Here is an 18412-nt window from a genome sequence, read left to right on the forward strand (position 1 = left end):
TTCCCTCTCCCTCCCACCCACGAGTTTTCTTTTGAAATACTAAAAATGGGCTGGGGCAGCCATGGATGCTAAACTACGGGCTGGCTGCGCTGGAAGCCTGCGGCGGGATTCCCTGTGCGCGCGCGCGGGCGCTCCCTGCTGCCCGCTCCTTGCACCCGCCGAGCTGGGAGCTGGGCGCAGGGTACCAGAGCCTGCAGACCCGGACTCCCCCAAAGGCGCTCTCCTAGGCAGCTCGGGACAGTCCCCCTGGGGTCCGCCTTGCATCGCAGTCATAGACCCACAGCAAGAATCCGCGCCAACACGGCTTAAAGAGAAAAGAAGGCTTTCCTAGCAATAGCAAACGCATCCCGTGCGGCTTCTATTAGGAGGGGATCTTGGGCAACGTGTGTGGAGCCCTTTGTCCCCTCCGGGAAGGGGGACCCGGGGACCCCACCGTAACGACGAACCCTGTGGCTGCGGAGGGTGGCGGCGCGTCCTCGGGCTCTCCGCACGGATCCCCCAATTAGGATTTACTGCCTGACGTCACGTCTGCCGGAGATTGGCTGTTCCGCTCTGACACTCGGGTCCCCCGCGAGAGAAGGCATTTCAAGTGGGCGCTGCGCGCTGCCTCGGAGCGTCCCGCGCGCCCGCCCTCGCCCACACGTGCCGGCTCCGCACGCGGCGCCCCCGCGCCCGCCGCGGCCCCTCACCTTGGGCAGCGCGCGCGCCTCGCCCCTCCCCGCCCCCGCGCTCCCCACCCCCACCCCCACGCCCGCTCCCTCCGCCCCGCCACTCGCAGCCGGGGGCCCGGGCCGCTCAGCCGCCCGCAGATCTCCCTCTCCGGCCCGCGGGTCTCCCTGCTCGCGCTTCCCCGGGCTCTGCGGCGAGGAGCCGGGGCCGGCCGGGGGCCGGAACGCGCGCGGGCGGCGGCGCCGGCGCGGGCCGCGATGGCGGGGGCCTGGCTCAGGTGGGGGCTGCTGCTCTGGGCAGGGCTGCTCGCGTGTTCGGCGCACGGCCGGGTGCGGCGGATCACGTACGTGGTGCGCCCGGGCCCGGGCCCCGCGGCGCCGCGGCCGCGGCCCTTCAGCGTCGCGCTCAACGCCAGGTACAGCCGCAGCTCGCCGGGCGCCGGCGCCCCGCCGGAGCGGACCCGGCGCACCAGCCCGCCGGCCGGCGCAGCCCTGCCGGGGCTCCGGCCGCCGCCCGAGCCGGCGCGCCCCGCGGCCAGCGGCGCGCAGCTCCCGCCGCAGCCAGCCGGCCCCCCGGCGGCCGGCCCGTTCGCCAGGCACGGCGGGCCGCTGGTGCGCTCCAAAGTGCTGCACGGGACTCGGAGCGGCGGCGGCTCCCGGCTGCAGGTTCACCCGAAGCAGCAGCTGCAGGGGTGAGCCCACAGCCCCCCCTCTCTCCCTCCCGCCCTGGGCCGGTCGGCCGGGGGCCCTCGGGGTCAGGGGGCCTGGGGCGCGGGGAGGCGGCGTTGCCCTTCCCCGACTCTGCTGGCCTTCAAGCGAGGGGAAGCGTGGATGTGGGGAAGCCCAGGAAGTGCGAGCGAGCCTCAGTTTACTGGGCATTGTTACTGAGCTGCGGGAAAATACAAAAGGCATCGCTGCCTGGGGCGTAACCTCGCGCAGCGCCAGCCCGCTACTAGAAGATGGGCGTAAACATGAAATCACTACAACTTAATCCCTCAGCATCAATTAATCTGCGCCCCGCAACTCGGCGTGCATTCACCCCCAGCTGATGTGTTGGGGGCAGGCGGGTTGGGAAGAGCTGGCTACTGGGTTGTGGCAGCCTAGAAAAGGGTAGGAGTGGGCTTCCCTGCACCACCTGTGGGGTCTGCTTTCTTTGAAGTGGTGTCTGTTTGCATTTGCATTGAGAAGAGGTTTGGGTCGGAAAGTTTCTGATATTGAGACTTCATAAAGCATCTCTCTGCCGGGGCCTCTGCCTCCTATTAATCACAGGTTGAATGTGTGTGTGTGCACGTGCACACACACGCACTGGGAGGGAGGGGGAGACTTATTTTGCTTACTTGGTGTTTGTTTTTTTCCCCCAGGGGTGATTCGAAGTCTGTGACCTCACCCGCTTTTGGACACCTCTCTAAAACTCAGTTTCAATTTAAAATGTGGGTGCCAATAAAACACAAAATAAACTTGGCTCTACTTTTATTTTGGGTCTGAACACTCTTATTTGGAAGCCCTTCTTACTGCTATCTAGCATTGGGTCATGGAGACTTTTGGTTCTCCTGCTTCCATGATAGGCTGTAACCTCCCAGCTTAGCTGCACGCCTTTGGTGTGGGCATCCAGGGCGCCCCTTAAGGCTGCCTTCAGTCCAGAGAGATGCGGAAGCAAGAGGCTGGGATCTCAAGAAATTCTTGTAAACTTTGAGGTCTTGAACAGAGACTGTTGCTTCTGCTGGACTCAGGGCCCTTGTCTTGTTTCAGGGTCAATGTCTGCGGAGGGGAGTGCTGCCACGGCTGGAGTAAGGCTCCTGGCTCCCAGAGGTGCACCAAACGTAAGTTGCCATGGTCACAGTGGCCTGGACAGTAGGCCACCTGGGGATGTTCACATGGGAGATCCCACAGTGGTCACTCTCAGGGGGCGGATGCTGATGTGGGGAGTCGACCAGAGGAATTGTCAAGTGGATGCCTGCATCATCTGTGTCCTTCACTACCACACAGGAGAGGCTTTGGGTTGAGGGAGCTGTGCACTATCAGTGCCACGCGCGGCAAATGCCTTGTATCGAACCAGGGCCATCCAGCCGGGATTCCTCTGGATGCAACTGAGGTATTAATTGGTCTGTTATTCCTCCAAATCAGAAGGGAGGGAAAAGGAATTCTGCTGGGGGATATGAAATAGGGCAGAAACAATCCAATTCCCTTAAACACCAATACCAAGAAGGGAGCATTTTTTAAGGTGACAGTCGGAAACGGGGAAGGTATCGCTGTTCTGGAATGGAAGGACCCCTGGTGGCATTGCTGGGTATTCATTGGACTGCTGACTGCAAGGTCAATGGTTCAAACCAACCACAGGACAGAGGAGGCTGCCTTCTTCCGTAAGGACTTAACAGCTTCAGAAACCTATTTAGGTCTGGTAGGAGTTTGAAAGGAGCCCTGGTGGCGTAATGGTTACGAGTTGGGCTGCTAACCTAAAGGTCAGCAATTCAAAACCACCAGCTTCTCCGAGGGAGAAAGATGGGATTTCCTATCCCTGAAGTTACAGTCTTGAAACCCCCCCAAGGGCATTTCTACCCTGTCCGACAGGGTCGCTTTGAGTTAGAATCATCTTGATAGCATGGTGTTTGGATTTGGTTTAGGGATCAGCATGGGCTTGATGGCAGCCGGGCATCCTGGCTGGTGCCGTGGTTAGTGTGCTTGGCTCTTAACCAACATGTCGGGGGTGAGAATCAGACAGGAATGCCTCGGAAGGAAGGATTGACAGTCTGTTTCTAAAACAATAAGCCACTGGAAACCTTCTGGAACAGCGTTGCTCTCGGACACACAGGGAGCCCTCTGTAGGTAGGTTGGCGTTGACTCGCCGGCTCCTGGTGTGATCACGGAATGAAACATCAAGAGTTCTTTACATTGTCTGAAAACGGTCTCCGCAGCTCCCACCCTTGAGGCCTATTGCTTCTTAGGAGGCACTCACCAGTGCGACTTCCCACTTGTGCCTCATAGGAGTTAGTACATGTTTAGCAGGGTTTCAGTCTTAGGGGAAAAAAATTATTTATGGGGCATGCAGATCTAGGAACGTCAGAAAAAATAGTTTCCCCGTGTATGATGAAGTTAAAGATTAAGCTAAGACGCACGGCTCCCCTGAACAAGCTTGTACCAAATCTGGTGCTAATTGGAAATAAAACCTTGTTTCGATGTGGCCAGAGTTGAGCCTTTGCAGGTGTTCTCTGCATCCAGCCAGCGCCCTCACAGGATGGATGTGGATTGGAATCATCTAGTATTTCAGCTGCTTCTTCGTATTCCTTATAATAAATCTAGCTGAGTACTTTGCCTTGTACCTGGTTTGGATTTGGTGGACATAATAGAAACATTTTCTAGTACAGTCATTCTCATAAACTTGTTCTGGGGGAAAAGTCTTCAGTCATTGAAGGAAACAGAAGGGAGGGGCTTGATGTGGCAGCTTAATTCTTAGAAAGGAAGATCCAGGTGGGCTCTGATTGGACCGTGATCCACCAGGACTGGCCACAGAGCGGGGGCTTCAATCCACTTCCCGAGCACTGAACACCCACTACTGAATCAGACAGGTAGGAGAGTAGACGCAGTTTAGATTCAGACTTAGTTTCTCAGTTCTTAAATTCTTAGAGTCTTCTGGCAATGTGTCACCATTTTCTGGAAGTTAGAATTGATCAGGGCTGATTCACCCTTGGTCCCCAACTCCTTATCTTAAAATGGGAAACACCTTCTGCAGAGTAGAGTTCTGGGGTGTGTGTGTACGCACCTGCCTTTAAATGTTTACTCTGCGTTCGGTGAAGATTTACACATCAGGGCATCAGTTTTATATGTTTATGCACATCTCATTTCTACTCATCCCTTGCAGTCCCCTCAGTGTACCATCGTGCATCCTTCGTCTTCCCAGTGTTTCCTGTCTCGCTCCCTCCTCCTTTCAGAGACCTCTGCACTTTGTCATTACAGCCCTTGGATCTTAAAATGGGTGGTTATTCTAACATGGAGGTGAGTTCAGTTCCAGACTTGAAGGTTGCCCAAGGGTCCCACCAGTCTCTCTTCAACCAGCAAGCCTCGTCTCTTTTGAGAGTTCTCTCCCCTTCTATCCAGTATCTTCTCTTGCGATTTTTTGCAGAGTAGCCATGGGGTTCTCCAGGATGTGCCCTTTCAGAAGCAGGTCTGTCTTCTAAGGCCCCTGAGGTGGGTTTGAACTGCCAACTTTTCAGCTGCCCAGGGACTCTGGAAGAGGCAAACCACAGCATAGGACTTTTCCTGAGGGTAGGTGAGCCTTTGATGCCTGCGACTCTAAGGCTTTAAGAAGTGGACTTGACAGGAGATGCAGGTGGCTGACCCCTGGAACGAGGAGAATGTCCTCTCCTTACGTTGTCTGAGGGACGAAGGAGATCAGGAAGGCGAGTGTCCAGAACTGAGGAGGCAGGGCTGTGTGTGCCTTGGTCCGATGTGCTTGGCCTCTGGTAACCCTGCTAGGAAGAGGCAGAGAATGCAAACCAGTCAGAAAGCTAGGACTAAGCAGTCAGTGCAGACTTACAGAGGAAGTCACAGAATTATTTAATTTTAAAATTCATGCTCCACGTGCCTCTGACTGGTTTGTGTTAGTTTTTTTTCTGGTTCCTATAAACTTCCTGTAAGGTGGGTTGTCTGGGATCTAAGTAATGCAACATCACCTGCCTATGCAAATTCATGTCCAAATGTTAGGAACTGAGATGATAACGCTGTTCAGGAATATGTGTTTTTAAAGTGATGCTTGGGGTAGGTCAGTGCTTAGACTCAAAGTGATATCTAATTAGATGGGTATTTTCTCAGCAGGGGACTTGCTTTCTGGGTCTGGGAAGGCACGAGTGATGGGGGACCCTTCTGCCTTCAGACGTCTCCTCTGGTTTACTGCTGAAACTGTGAAACCTGTATCTGTGGCCTTAGCAGTATGATGTCAACAAAGTCTCCTGACATCATGCTGCTCCGACCCAAGTTCAAATCCCGACATCTCCAGCAGGTGTGTGTTCTTGGGAAATTCACATGCTCACTCTGAGCCTGTATTTTCCCACCCAGAAATGACAGTGCTCCAACCTTGATCACAAGATTGTGGCAGGCATCATGGTGAAAGCGAATGTATGTGAAAGGATTGAAGAAACCACAGAAAGTCCCTAGTGTTCATTATTGGATGGGGTCAAAGACATTCTGCTCCTTTCTGCATCAGCTTGCTTCTCCACCCCCCAGCCCCCAGTGTTTTTCCAGATCTCTCTATTTTCCCCCCTCTCTCTTTAATAGTGTAGATGCAGATGCCTTTTACATTATAGCTTCAAAGTGGTCTGAATTGTTTTCTACCACTGAATAGTTTATTTAAAATAATGTATTCAATTGCTTAGGGGGTCTCCAGAGTTTTTAGACCAGTTTGCTGCTTAAAGGGAAAATATCCGGTTTTCAAATGGGGGAAAAGCAATACCCAAGACCCAGGTTTTGTGACTAACTGGCAGCACATAGAAGTGCTGTGTAGATGCAGACTACATTGACTTGTGGTCGCTTCTTTCTCTCCTTTATTATGCAGATAGGGAGAAATTATGTTTCAGTGTAGTTTGTTTCTTATGAAAACACAAAACCCAATGACGCGGGAGCTTAAAGTGCCCCCCTTAAGATGGGAGTCATCATTAAATGTGCACACACATCCGTGTGCACCCCCGGAAGTCTCCTCACCGTCATCATGCTGGGAGACTCGCTAGGTGAAGGGTTTCAGTGTACATACGTCACGTGCAGTGGGCGTGAACAGTTTCTGCATAGGAGATTTGATGACTTCATGTTGTTCAGTGTTTCCTTATCTAACGAAGGATAGGTAAGAAGGTGCCCCTGAGAGCCAGCTGGGGCTGCGCTTCGTCAATTGAACCTACATTTACATGGTACGCAGAATAATGCTTCTGATGACTGAAGAGCTAGTGGGCCCCAATTTGCCCATCAGAGACACGAGAAACAAGGGGGAAGCCCACTTACACAGCCAGGGGCAAAGACTGGCTGTGTCCATCCGCCCAGGTAGGCCTTGGTGCTCGCTGCCCACTCACCTTTCAGAGCTGCCCAGTTGCAGGCTCATATTGTTTTCCCAGGTACTCTTGTGTGTGGGTCTCTCGGAGTTGAAATTATACCACGAGACAGGTCATGCATGCTACTTGTTCATCTTGAGTGAATGTTGACAGGAATACCAGGTTGGGGCCAGACCAGAGGAGACCACCTTTGTTTCTCTTTCCCCAAAGTTCACACTGATAGGTGGGCCTTGAGGGTGGGGAATGAAACCCCTAATATGTAACATTGTTGCCTCCCCCACATGTGTACAATTTGCCACGGTCCACACTGAGTCCTGCCCCTGCTTGGGTTCCTCCTATCTTTTTGCCTCCTCTTAGGGTGAGCATGGCCAGAGAGAGGCATTGCCAGGGGGCGAGGCTTTCATGAAGAGACTGGACCAGGGGCTGGGCGGCACAGGAGGATAAAGGAGAGGCTGGTGTGAGGCCGAGCTGCAGGGCGGTGGGACGGAGGGGTAGACAGGAACCCCGAGCGGGTGAGTGGTGCACGGTGGGCCCTCTGGGATGCACTGATGGTTCTTACATTTACTTAGTGGATATCTGGTTAGCTTTCCCCCCTGTGCCAGGATCTATGAATAGAGGTGAAACGCAGCCAGCGGTAGGGGGTGGAGGGTCTGCTTTTACTCACTCAACTCATGGCACATCCACTGACTTGTTCCCTCCGGAGCCAGAAACAGAGAATCGATATTCCATTGCTTTTCCATTGGCACCCAGCCCACACTGCTTTCTTTCTTTTTTAAATAAAAGAACTTAAAAACCCAAACCAAGAAACCAACCCATAGAATTTTAAGTGATGTACAGGGGAGACCCCGACACGTATAGTGCTACCCCTCCTGGGCCCATGGCGATCTCATCCTGTAGGCTGTTGGGCAGCTAGAGTTCCAGGCAATGAGATGACTCTCTGGGGTCTCTCGCCTGTCCCTGTTGGCTTGGCGCAGTGCTGGCCCAGCTGGGGAGCCGGGCGGGCCCAGAATGGGTGCACATTCTTCTCCTGCCTGCCGCGGCTACTGGCAGCTGCTTGCTTTGCCAATAGATCTGCAGTGAGCTTTTACCCTAGGAGCTGCCGGCCCCAGTCGGGATGTGTGTGTGTTGGGGGACTTGGGGGGGCAGTAAGAGCGGGAGGGTGGGCTGGAAAATCATGCTGTGCTGCACAGACAGGCCAGAGAAGGCAGGAGGATCCAGAGGTCAAGTTCACATTGGGTCAACTATGTGTTCGCAACAGGAGTTAAAACACACATTTAGAAACCATAAATTGGAGGTTACCGTAGTACGCGAACCTTCTGTCGAAGCCCGCCCCAGCCTGTGGCCCAGCCTGGCCATGCTGGCCCTCTCTCCGCCTGGCCTGCTGGGTGGAAGTTTCCCGTGCCCCACTCCTGCTCTGGGTGACTCTTGAAAGGAAGAAGCCGTTTGCTATTTCTGACCCTGTCACCGGGCTTGGGTGTTCCACATATATATTCAGGAGCTCAAATGAAAGCTGCCTTAAAATGCAGATTTTGCCCCCCAAACTTTCCTAGCAGTGAACGAGGGCCGTGCCAGTGCTTGAACCTGACCAAGATGCCCCGGGGCGTGGAGGAGTGCTGATGAGGGGGGTGAAGTGGGGGAGTGCTTCAGTGCCTGTTGAGAGCATTTTCGCCACAGCACTGTGTAGTGAACTAAACCAGACAACCAGACTCACCTCCATTGAGTGGATGCCCGCTCTTAACTAACGGCCCTAGAGGACTGGGTAGACCTGCCCCTGTAGGTTTCCAAGCCGGCCACTCTTTACGGGAGTAAAAGGCCCGGTTTTCTCCTGGGGAGAGACTGGTTTCTAATGGCTCTCTGCACTTAGCAGCTTTAGTTAGCAAGGCCTAATTGCTCTGCCACCTGGGCAAGACCACACGGAATTAACCCAAACCTGGCGAGGCAGGTGGTATTGATGACCCCCTTTCTAAGCAGTACCTTGGTGGTTAGCCTGGCCGATCACTGAAAGGTGTGAGGTCCTGTGTTCACCCAGCGGCACCTTGAGAGAGAGATGCTTGGGGATCCATTGACAAACCAGCCATGGGGAACTCTAGGGGGTGCAAGTCTCTGACACCCATGGGCTCCCCATGAGTCAGAATCAGCTGGAGTGAGGTTGTTCAGGGTTCTTCCCACCACCCGCCACAGAACTCAACTGCTGACTCGTAGTGACCCCAGAGGGCAAGGTAGGTAGAGCTCTCCCTGAGAGCTCCCCGCCCCCGCCCCCGCCCGGCTTGGTCTTGACTGTGCCCACAGCCCTAACTGATACAGATTGTTTTTCATTGCTCGCAGTGACAATGCTGCTTCCTGAGCCCGAGGGTGCTGAGCGGGCAGCTTTGTGAGGCGGGGCACCCCACTTGGGTTACCCGGCCTGCTTTGGGATTTCCCAGCACTGACTGGAGGATGGGTGGATTCGTGATTGGGCTCCTCCCACACTGCCTGTGACTTCAGCGCTCACTTGGCTCCTTCCCTAACTTAGGAGCCGTGACTGCGCCTCCGGGTGTTCGGGAGAGGAGAAGGGACGGGCTGGGGGTTCAGCCTCCGGCCGGCTTCACTCTGTTTTATAACCACGCTAGGCAGGCTCGCAAAAAGCGTGTAGCGGTTTGTTTAAAATGCCCTTTCGAATTGGGCTGTTGGTGGTGCCCAGGAAGCTGCTTTTCCAACAAGCTCCCCAGGTGATGCAGGTGGAGGCTGCCTGCACTTCAGAGAGTTGGGGAGCCAGGAGGGACCCCCGCCCGCAAACAGTCTTCATGACCATCCTGTGGGAATTTCAATGTCAACATCAGCACTTAAGCATTCTTAACCTTTTGAACATCGGTTTAGCTCAATTTCAGAGAGTTCCCTCATAGACGAGCAAAGATGTTTGCTGCGGAGAGGATTTTTTTTTTCATTGACGTATATAGATAATTAAATTTTTTTTAAAGGTTTAAGCATTTTGAAACAAATGGGATGTTTTACCCCCTCCATTAATCTATTCTAAATGATAAAATACTTTAAATACACAAGCATGTAGAAAATAATGTACCCAACAGGTACTCATTTAAAGTTGCCCGATGTGGTAATTAAGCACAATGTTTTGTAGATCCGGGAGAGATGATGTTTGTTTCTTGCTCTAAACACACGTTTTGCTAATAAGGTTTCCTGTCCTCCTAGTGGAGAGAAAATAGCACATAATTTGTTAGTACGGCACAAATTGGTTGTTTGGGTATGTAGGAAAAGTATTCCGAGCTGTATTTATATGGATGCACACTGGTGTCCCTATTCATTTTCTCTGTTTATTAGTACGTATTGAGCATGCCATCTAGACATCGCCTATTAAGTGCCGAGCCTTAGCATACATTCAGACCCAAGCCGGAGAGGTTGCAAGAAGGGAAACTCTGCTTCGGCTCCCTGGTCCTCTTAGACGTGGCATTCTTGTTTTTCTCCTCTTCTTTCCCTTCAGTGCTTTCACGTTGGCTTGCCCTGACCTGCTGGCAGTGCTGCTTAGTGGTTAGCAGTACAGTCTTTGGCGTCAGAATGCAGGCCTCCTATATCGACACCAGGAGTCCCCGGGCGGTGCAGACGGCCTGTCACTTAGCCAGGAGATTCACGTCTGCCTTGGAAGCCAGGTCTGGTAATCTGCTTCCAACAAACAAAACAAAAGCCATCATGGGAAACTCCCTGGAGCTCAAGTGTATTCCACACATGTGGGGTTACCCTGAGTCAGAACGCACTCCGTGGCAGCCGCGTTTGGGCTGCTGACTGCGAGGCCAGCAGTTGGAACCCACCAGCTGCTCCTCACAAGAACCATGAGGCTTTCTTCTCTTCTAAAGAGTTACAGTCTCGGGACCCCACAGGGACGGCTCTCCCTGCCCTAGATGGTCCTTCTGAGTGAGCAACGACTAGATTGCTGTGAATTTGGTTTGGAGTTTGACATCAACCTTGGCCGACACTTCCTGACTGCTTGACCTTGGACAGGTAACTAATATTTGGAAAACATGGACGATGATGGTCCTGACCATCATTGAGAGGTTCGTGGGGCGGTTGAATGAGGTCATACATGAAAAATGTTCTCCAAGTGTGAACGCTCAAGCTCAGGGGCTTCATCTGCCTGCTCAGCACTCTGCTTCCTGGGTCCCTTTGCCATTGACTCGCCCCTCTTTGTGTGCCCCAGGCCCCCTAGTGAGAATCATGGCTCCCTCCTTCTCTGCTCTGCTGACCCAGGGGGGAGGGGCCAGGGCTGAGCTCCCTGAGAGCTGGATGTCTTTTGTGTGGTCTCAGCTCAGGCTTGGGCTTCACCTGCAAGCAGGTCTGCCCCAGCAATGCTAACTAACCACGGAGAGTCAGGTTGTGTTGAACTCTCTTTCAGAGTCTGCCGGTCTGTAAATGCTGTCCTCTCAATACTGTATAAATCCTTCAGCTTCACTTCCTTGTTTACTCTCACCTCTTGGCAACAATGTCCGTGTGTTTTCCTTCCCCGCGTTTCCTCAGTGTGCTTCTCCTGGCCCTGCAGACAGTGCTTATTAGGGTACCGTTCCCAGGGCATGCCACCTGATCCTATTTCTTCTGTAGGCAGCCCTGGCATGGCCCAAAGTCTAAGACAACTTTTCCTTCCTCCCTGCCAATTTTAGAATCTTTCTGCTCAACATCATCTGATAGAGATTTGGGACTCAGTAAAATGAATGTTATGTGATTTTTCCCTGTAATTTTAGATCCCCAAATACTGCTCTTGGCCAACAACACTATTCCCCACGGCTTTTTCACTCCACCACATTTGAGTAATATTGCTGGCATGGATGTAAGTAAACAGTTTGCGAAATGCCGTGTTTTGCGAATTAGGAGATGGATTGGCTGGTTTGGGAATACACGCTCTGAGTTCCGCTGGGGTGGAAGAAAGGACGACTTTGGTCAGCGGATGGGAAGCCGGACTGATGGAAAGCCATGTGGATGCAGGGCTGATGTGGTTTCAGTGGGTGCAGGGGGAAACCTCAGGGGCATTTTGGTAATGGATTAAGGTAGATGCCACATAGAGGAGACGGGGTATAGTCAGAGGAAATTCTAATAAAGATGAAAGCTACCAGCAGAAATTATAAACTGGTGGATTCGAACCCACCAGTTGCTCCGTCGGAGTAAGATGAGGCTCTCTGCTCCCTTAGGATTTACAGTCATAGAAGAGGTAGGCCTTCTTGATCTTTGGAGTTGGAATAGATTTACTGGCACCGGTTTGGTTTTTCGGCACAGGGTCACTATGAATTGGAACCGACTTGATGGCAGTGGGTTTTGTTTTGTTTTAATTAGTGGAATCTTCGTCCCATACACAGTTCAATCGGACAATATGTCAAGCAGATGCCCATGAGCATTTTCCAAATATCTTTTGTTGTCATTGTTTTTAGTTGCTATTTGGTCACCTCCAACTCTGGCAACGCCATACACAGTAGATCAAAACACTGTCCTGGCTTCCTGTCCCCTTCCTGGTCACCAGTTGTCTGAGTCCACGGTTGCCTTCTTGCATATGGGCTGGGCTTCCTCTCCGGTGATTTCTGTTGTGATTCATAGGGTTAAGTGCCCTGCTGCTAATGGAAAGTTTGGCAGTTCAAACCCACCAGTTACTCTGTAGAAAAAAACCCAAACGACAGTGCTCTGATCCTGTAAAGATTATTGTCCAGGAAACCTACTTTCTTATGAGGTCTTACAAGTAGGTCATCCAGGCCTTTCTTCCTCATCTGTGCCATTTATTCAGGGCTGTGGTTCTCAAGGTGTGGTGCCAACACCTGTGACATAAGCACCTCCTGTGGCAGGTGTTACAAATCCAGGCTCCAGATTCCCACTCCAGCCCTGCTGCCTTAACTGCATCCACCAAGGGCACACCCAGGGGGCCTTCCTGTTAGCAAGCTCTTGGTGCATTGTGAGGATGGGGACCTTGCGTTTTAAAGTACGCATGCCGAAATGAACAAATATCAGAGGCCAGGAGGGATGTGAAAAGCACTGTATTACATAATTAATAGAAGTAGCCAGCGAGTGAAGGTGCCATTTTATTTCTGAGCCAGATACCAGGACTTATTTCCCAAAGGAAAAGGAAGAGCAAGCTCTGGTCCAGAGCATGCCCGCAGCCTTGGCAGCCCACACGGAGACCAGGAAGTGCAGAGGGAGAGGGGTCAGGCCAGTGCTGCCGTGGCCGTTCCTCAGGTCATGTTGATTCAGTCCTGGAAGTTGTTGTAGGAATGCACCTGATGTTTGGAAACAGCCCAGGTAGGAATTTCAGCAAACTCATGTTGACTAGGTTTGTCCTTTAGACCTTTGTAGACAGAGCTCAGGAAGCACTTGGTCCGCTTGTCCTGAGAACTCTTTTCTTCATATGTATCTTTCACAAACATGATCTTTTCCCCTCCTTTCTACAAGGCATATGAAGGCAAGGAAACTGCCTACTTGTTGAAGAGAAACAGGGCCTAGTTCTAAGAAATAAAATGCTTCCTCCTTGCAATTTGTTTTGGAAAGCTTATTTAAATCATTGCTTCGTATGGCATTGACCGTGCCTGGATACAATGAACTTTATCATCTCTTCCCGGTGCTTCCCTTCTGTGTTTAACTATATGCAGACTAGAAGAACCAAATTTGAGGAATGGTTTTAGAACCATAGATTTCTGAGGAACGCCATTCTCAGTATTGGACGAGAGCCTTGGTGATCTGCGGCCCCGACAGCCCGGGAGGACCTTGTAGAGCAGGCCGTGCCGACACCCAGGGGGCCACGTGGGTCTGAGTCAGTGAGACAGGGACTGGTTAGCCTCAGGTGGGTGGACTTATTTTATTTTTTTTAACAACTGCTAATATTTTTATAACCGAGTTCTGTCCTTACCACAACTCAGACTCTGTGTCATCAAATCGGGTTGGGATGGATTGCGACCCCATAGGGCAAGGCAGAACTGCCCCGGTGAGCTTCTGAGCCTGTAATTGGTTGCAGTGTTTCCATCTTCTGGTTTCCTTAGCCCTTCACCGTCTCCTCTTGGTGTTAGAGTAGTTTTTAACCATTTGGATTCATGGGTGATTTTTTTTAAAGGAGTTCATTACTCATGAAAAGGTGACTCGGGATCATTTTGGCTGAGGGTTTGAAGAACACTTCAGGACAGGGGTCTTCAGGAGCCCGTTAGTCTCAGCTGTGCCTGGTAATAGTAGCCAGACACCATTTAGTTCTTCTTGATCTCAGGGTGGATGAGGCCATGGTTCATATAGACCAGCGGTTCTCAACCTGTGGGTCACGACCCCTTTGTGGGTCGAACGGCCCTTTTACAGGGGTTGCCCGATTCATCACAGTAGCAAAGTGCCAGTGATGAAGCAGCAACGAAAATAATGTTATGGTTGGGGGTCACCACCACATGAGGAACTGTATGAAAGGTCGCGGCATTAGGAAGGTCCAGAACCGCTGGTTGAGACTGTTAGTCCTGTAGACCCGTTTGTTCTCTGAGTGTTTCCACCTCTTTCTGTTGCTCTGGCCACGTAGAGACCCATTGTATCTTACCAGGGGGCCTCTTCAAAGATGCCATTTTCAGGAATCCCCTCCCCTGCTATATGGTGGTCAGGGTCAAGGTGAACCTACAGAGCTCACACTCCTGAGTATGTCCCAGTAAAGAGGGGTCGGGGTTTGCCTTCTGCCCTATGTATCTGAACGAGCATAGGATGGCTTGTTTCTGCCTTCTTGTTAGTGATCATCTCATGCTACCGCTGATCTTATCAAAGGTTTTAGCCAAGTCTTTCTCTCTCTCTGTCTTGCAACTGAATCCATGTTAGGCTTTCCTTTTGTCTTTTCCTCCCACATTTCCCATCACTCAGCGTGGCAGTAAAAACACGGCTCTGGAAAGCCCCCCGATCCTAGGATCTTGTGAGATCTCCTTTCTTGATGGTCTTTCCAAAGAGAAGAGCAACTCTTCCCCCAGGCGTGTCTAAGTTGAGCTGTACCTGCAGGTGGGGGGTTTGGCCTGGGGGCCTCTGGAGTCCAGATCAGACAACTGAAGGGTCATGTTTGTCCAGCCCCCCTTTTAGAGGGCAGGGGAATAACAGCCGAAAGAAGAGCAGGGACATCCATGGGTCTCTTGGCCACTGATGGCTTTTTTATACCGGAAAAAAAAAGTTTGATAACTTTCTGCCTATGATTTCCCCAGTGGTACACAATGACACACAAGATACACTGAATACTGACTTGGAGGAAAAAGAAGTGCTACGTCAGTATTGACGGTCATCGGTCACATCCTGATCAAGTAGCCCAGTTCAGTGGGATTACCCGAGCACTGCAACGCTGCTTCCCCCTGCAATGCAGGAAGACCTCCTCCTTGCGAGCCAGTGGTGTTGCACATGGCTCACTGGACCACGTGGGCTTTTGTAGGAAATCCTACCACAAGCCCATGACTCGCTTCCAGGTTTCCTAGATGGGCCGCCTGAGGTTAGAGCCTCACAGCTGATTCAAAGCCAGATCACCCTCACCTTGTCTCTGCATGCCACCACCTCTTAGGGCGGTGGTTCTCAACCTGTGGGTCACAACCCCTTTGGGGGTCAAACGACCCTCCACAGGGGTCGCCCGATTCATCACAGTAGCAAAATGACAGCGATGAAGTAGCAATGACAATAATTTTATGGTTGTGGGGGGTCACTACCACATGAGGGACTGTATGAAAGGGTCACGGCATGAAGAAGGTGGAGAACCACTGGCTGAGGGAAACAGCCCAGAGGCCAAGGGAGATGCTTACTCTGGTTCGAGCCCGACTGCCGACTGAGAGCTGCTTCTGGGGCTCAGTGAGCTGGGCTTTCTTACCTGGGATCGCAGGGTTGCAGGGGTCGCAGTCTGTCCTCATGGATTGAAACAGTGCCTCCCTAGCCAGACACGCACCAGGGAGCTTTAAATAGCGCGGGGGCAATTCCCTTATCTTTGAATTCCGCTTCTCCCAAACGGGTTGAAGTCCCCTCATATTATTGTCCTCACCAAGAAAGGGTGCGCCAGTCGGTTGACCCTGGGCATGGGTGGGTGGGGTCTTGCAGGCAGGTCTGGAAGGGCTGAGGGTGGACATGGAGAACGCAGTTCAAGGGTAGATGGGGCTCTGGGTAACACTCCAGGGACACATCCCAGCTTTGTATCACTCTTTCTGGAAACTGCTGGGAGCGCCTGAGTTTCTGTCCCTGGCAGGTCAGGATTCTAATTAGTGTCCCCCAACACCCCCCCCTCTCCTGCCGCCTCCCACAGCATTGAAGCTGCTCTGCTTAGCTGTTTCGGATGGAAAGATGCAGCTCATGGGGCCTTCTCTGCTATCAATTGCAGGTGAAAGAAGGTCTTTTGTATCTCCTGAGGAAGAAAAGAAAACAAAATGGTTGCTTCAACAGACTATGACACTAGGTGTGCGAGGGAGCCTTGCTGGCATGGGGGTTACGAGTCGGGCAGCTAACCACAAGATCAGGCGAGCGGTTTGCAGCCACCAGCCCCTTCCAGGGAGAAAGGTGAGACTGCTTTTCCAGTAAAGAGTTAGAATCGCAAACACCCATAAGGGCATTTCTGCCCTGTCCTGGGATGCCGCAATGAGTCAGAAGCGACTCGATGGCAGTGAGTTTGCTTGCTTTGGAATGCAGACAAGCGGCACATCCAAGTTCAGGGTGTGCCAGCCGTTGAGGTGTTTGGGGAACAAGTCCCCGGTTCCCCGGGCACTGGGAACTGGCCAGGTGCACAGGCTCAGAGGAGCAGGCACAGCCCAGACCTGTCATTGGCGTAGGGCGCTCGGTTTTGAGAGACTGATGAACACTGCGGTGGGCGAGGGGCCAAACTCGGCTCAATCCTGCTTCTGTCCTTCAAGGCTCTCTGGACCCCAGTTATTTTCACTGCTAGAGTCTTGGTCATGGACCACCCGCCATCTTGTAGGGTAACACACGGCCTGGTGCACTGCCGGGAAGCTGAAAGGCACGCCGCTGGGATTTCAAACACCGGCAGGGTCAGTCATGATGGACAAAGGAGAGGAAGAAGCCCTGATGAGCTACTCCTGAACATTAGTCAATGTAAGTCTGTGGGACGTGCTCAGTTAACAGGCCTTCTAGCCATAAGTCTCCGTGTGGTGATGACTCCAGGCTGTGCCTAGAACCCGGCTTCGGAGGGAGTGTCTGATATGCTACCGGACAGGATTGAGGAGGGATCAAGGCCTGACTTTAGTAGAGGGGGCAGACCGCATCACACCTTTTGTTCCCTTGGGGCATGTGGTCTGCTAAAAGACACTTAAGCCAGTGGTTCTCAACCCTCCTAATGCCGCGACCCTTTCATACAGTTCCTCATGTTGTGGTGACCCACCCCCCACACAACCATAACATTGTTTTCGTTGCTGCTTCATCACTGTCATTTTGCTACTGTGATGAATCTGGCGATCCCTGTGAAAAGATTGTTTGACCCCAAAAGGGGTCGTGACCCACAGGTTGAGAACTGCTGATTTAGGCCTTTCCTCTCTGTATAAGAGCCATCTGGGACAAAGGGAGAGATGCCAGGACTATTGGGAGAAGAGCACGTTGGAGATCTCTGTCTGACATGGCAGAGGACCAGAGACTGTGGTATGGAACCCGGGACAGGGTTACGGAACCAGGCTGGCACTGGAACCATGAGAGCGACCTAGAGATTCAGGACTGTGATCCCCTGTGAGGCTGGGATCCGCCGAGGCAGGGACCACATGGCCGAGAGAATGAGGACTAGAGAGAGACGTGGCTACTGGAGACGCGCTGTTTTGAACTGATGGCTGTATCCCTACTGTTTCCTGATCCTGACTGTGGTCCCCTGTTTCATTGCCCTCATAAACTCCCTGAATCGGGAGTATTGTCTGTGAGTTCTGTCTGGCCATTGTAACAAATTCCTGGGCCGCCCAGGGTTGATGCAGAGTGGAGAACAGAGGTGTTAACTCAGGTAGATCAAGAAGGATGGAGGCAGCGGCGGAGGTCACGTATGGCTGTCCCCTTACTGGTTTCACATTGTGGATCACAATAGGTTGGAGGACGCTCAAAGTACACAGTGGCCACTCATCGGGCCTTGAGCACACCAGTGACCATGGAGGGCCACACCGGGCAGGGTTCTGTGACGTTGTCGGTGGGGTCACCCTGAATCAGAGCTGCCTTGAATGTGATTCACACCACCCCCCTCCTAGGGTGCTGGTGGCTGTTCGCCGCCATGGTTTTGGGCGGAGCCGCCTTCTGCACAATGGAAGGCAACAGCGCCTGCTCCCATGCTAGCCGCAGGACGGCTGTTTTGTTGAGCCCATTGTTGCAGCCACGTATCCATCCACCTTTGGGGTCTTCCTTGTGTTCTCTGCCCTTCTCTCTACCAAGCAGGATGCCCTTTTCTAGGGACTGGTCCCTCCCGAGGACATGTCCAAAGTATGTGAGATGAAGTTTGGCCATCCTCACCTGTCAAGAGCCTTCTGGCTGTACTTCTTCCAGTACAAATTTGTTTGTTCTTCTGCCGTCCATGGTACTCTACAACGTGCTGCAGTGTTACAATTTCCACGTTCACTCATTCAGCCTTCCTAACCACTCTGAGGATTGATGAGAAAGAGTGAACCAGTTAATATCTGGGATCTAGGAGAGGGCTTCGAAAAGTTCTGGAAAAGTTCCATTATCTTTTAATTTCATTTTTTCTCTGAACTGTTTGAAGCCTCCATGTACGCAGAAGCTTAACAAACTCCCTGCCGTTGTGTGTCA

The 18412-nt window shown here is 52.4% G+C and overlaps 1 protein-coding gene across 7 annotated transcripts in view; it reads left to right on the forward strand.

Annotated features, from left to right (window-relative positions):
- Nucleotides 1–792: 792 nt before the first annotated feature.
- The window catches only part of LTBP1 (latent transforming growth factor beta binding protein 1), a 436575-nt gene continuing 418955 nt past the window's right edge, over nt 793–18412 (forward strand). For 2 of the 7 annotated variants that reach the window (XM_075536008.1, XM_075536012.1), the window contains exons 1-3: nt 797–1360; nt 2030–2098; nt 2418–2488. In XM_075536008.1, the coding sequence (XP_075392123.1) occupies nt 927–1360; nt 2030–2098; nt 2418–2488 (574 nt within the window). In that variant the 5' untranslated portion in view covers nt 797–926. Of the gene's footprint in view, nt 1361–2029; nt 2099–2417; nt 2489–18412 lie in introns of all 7 variants that reach the window. The other 5 variants (XM_075536011.1, XM_075536010.1, XM_075536014.1 and 2 more) reach the window with 5 other exon arrangements.

This window comes from Tenrec ecaudatus, chromosome 17 (genome assembly GCF_050624435.1).
Source record: "Tenrec ecaudatus isolate mTenEca1 chromosome 17, mTenEca1.hap1, whole genome shotgun sequence".
Taxonomy (NCBI): domain Eukaryota; kingdom Metazoa; phylum Chordata; class Mammalia; order Afrosoricida; family Tenrecidae; genus Tenrec; species Tenrec ecaudatus.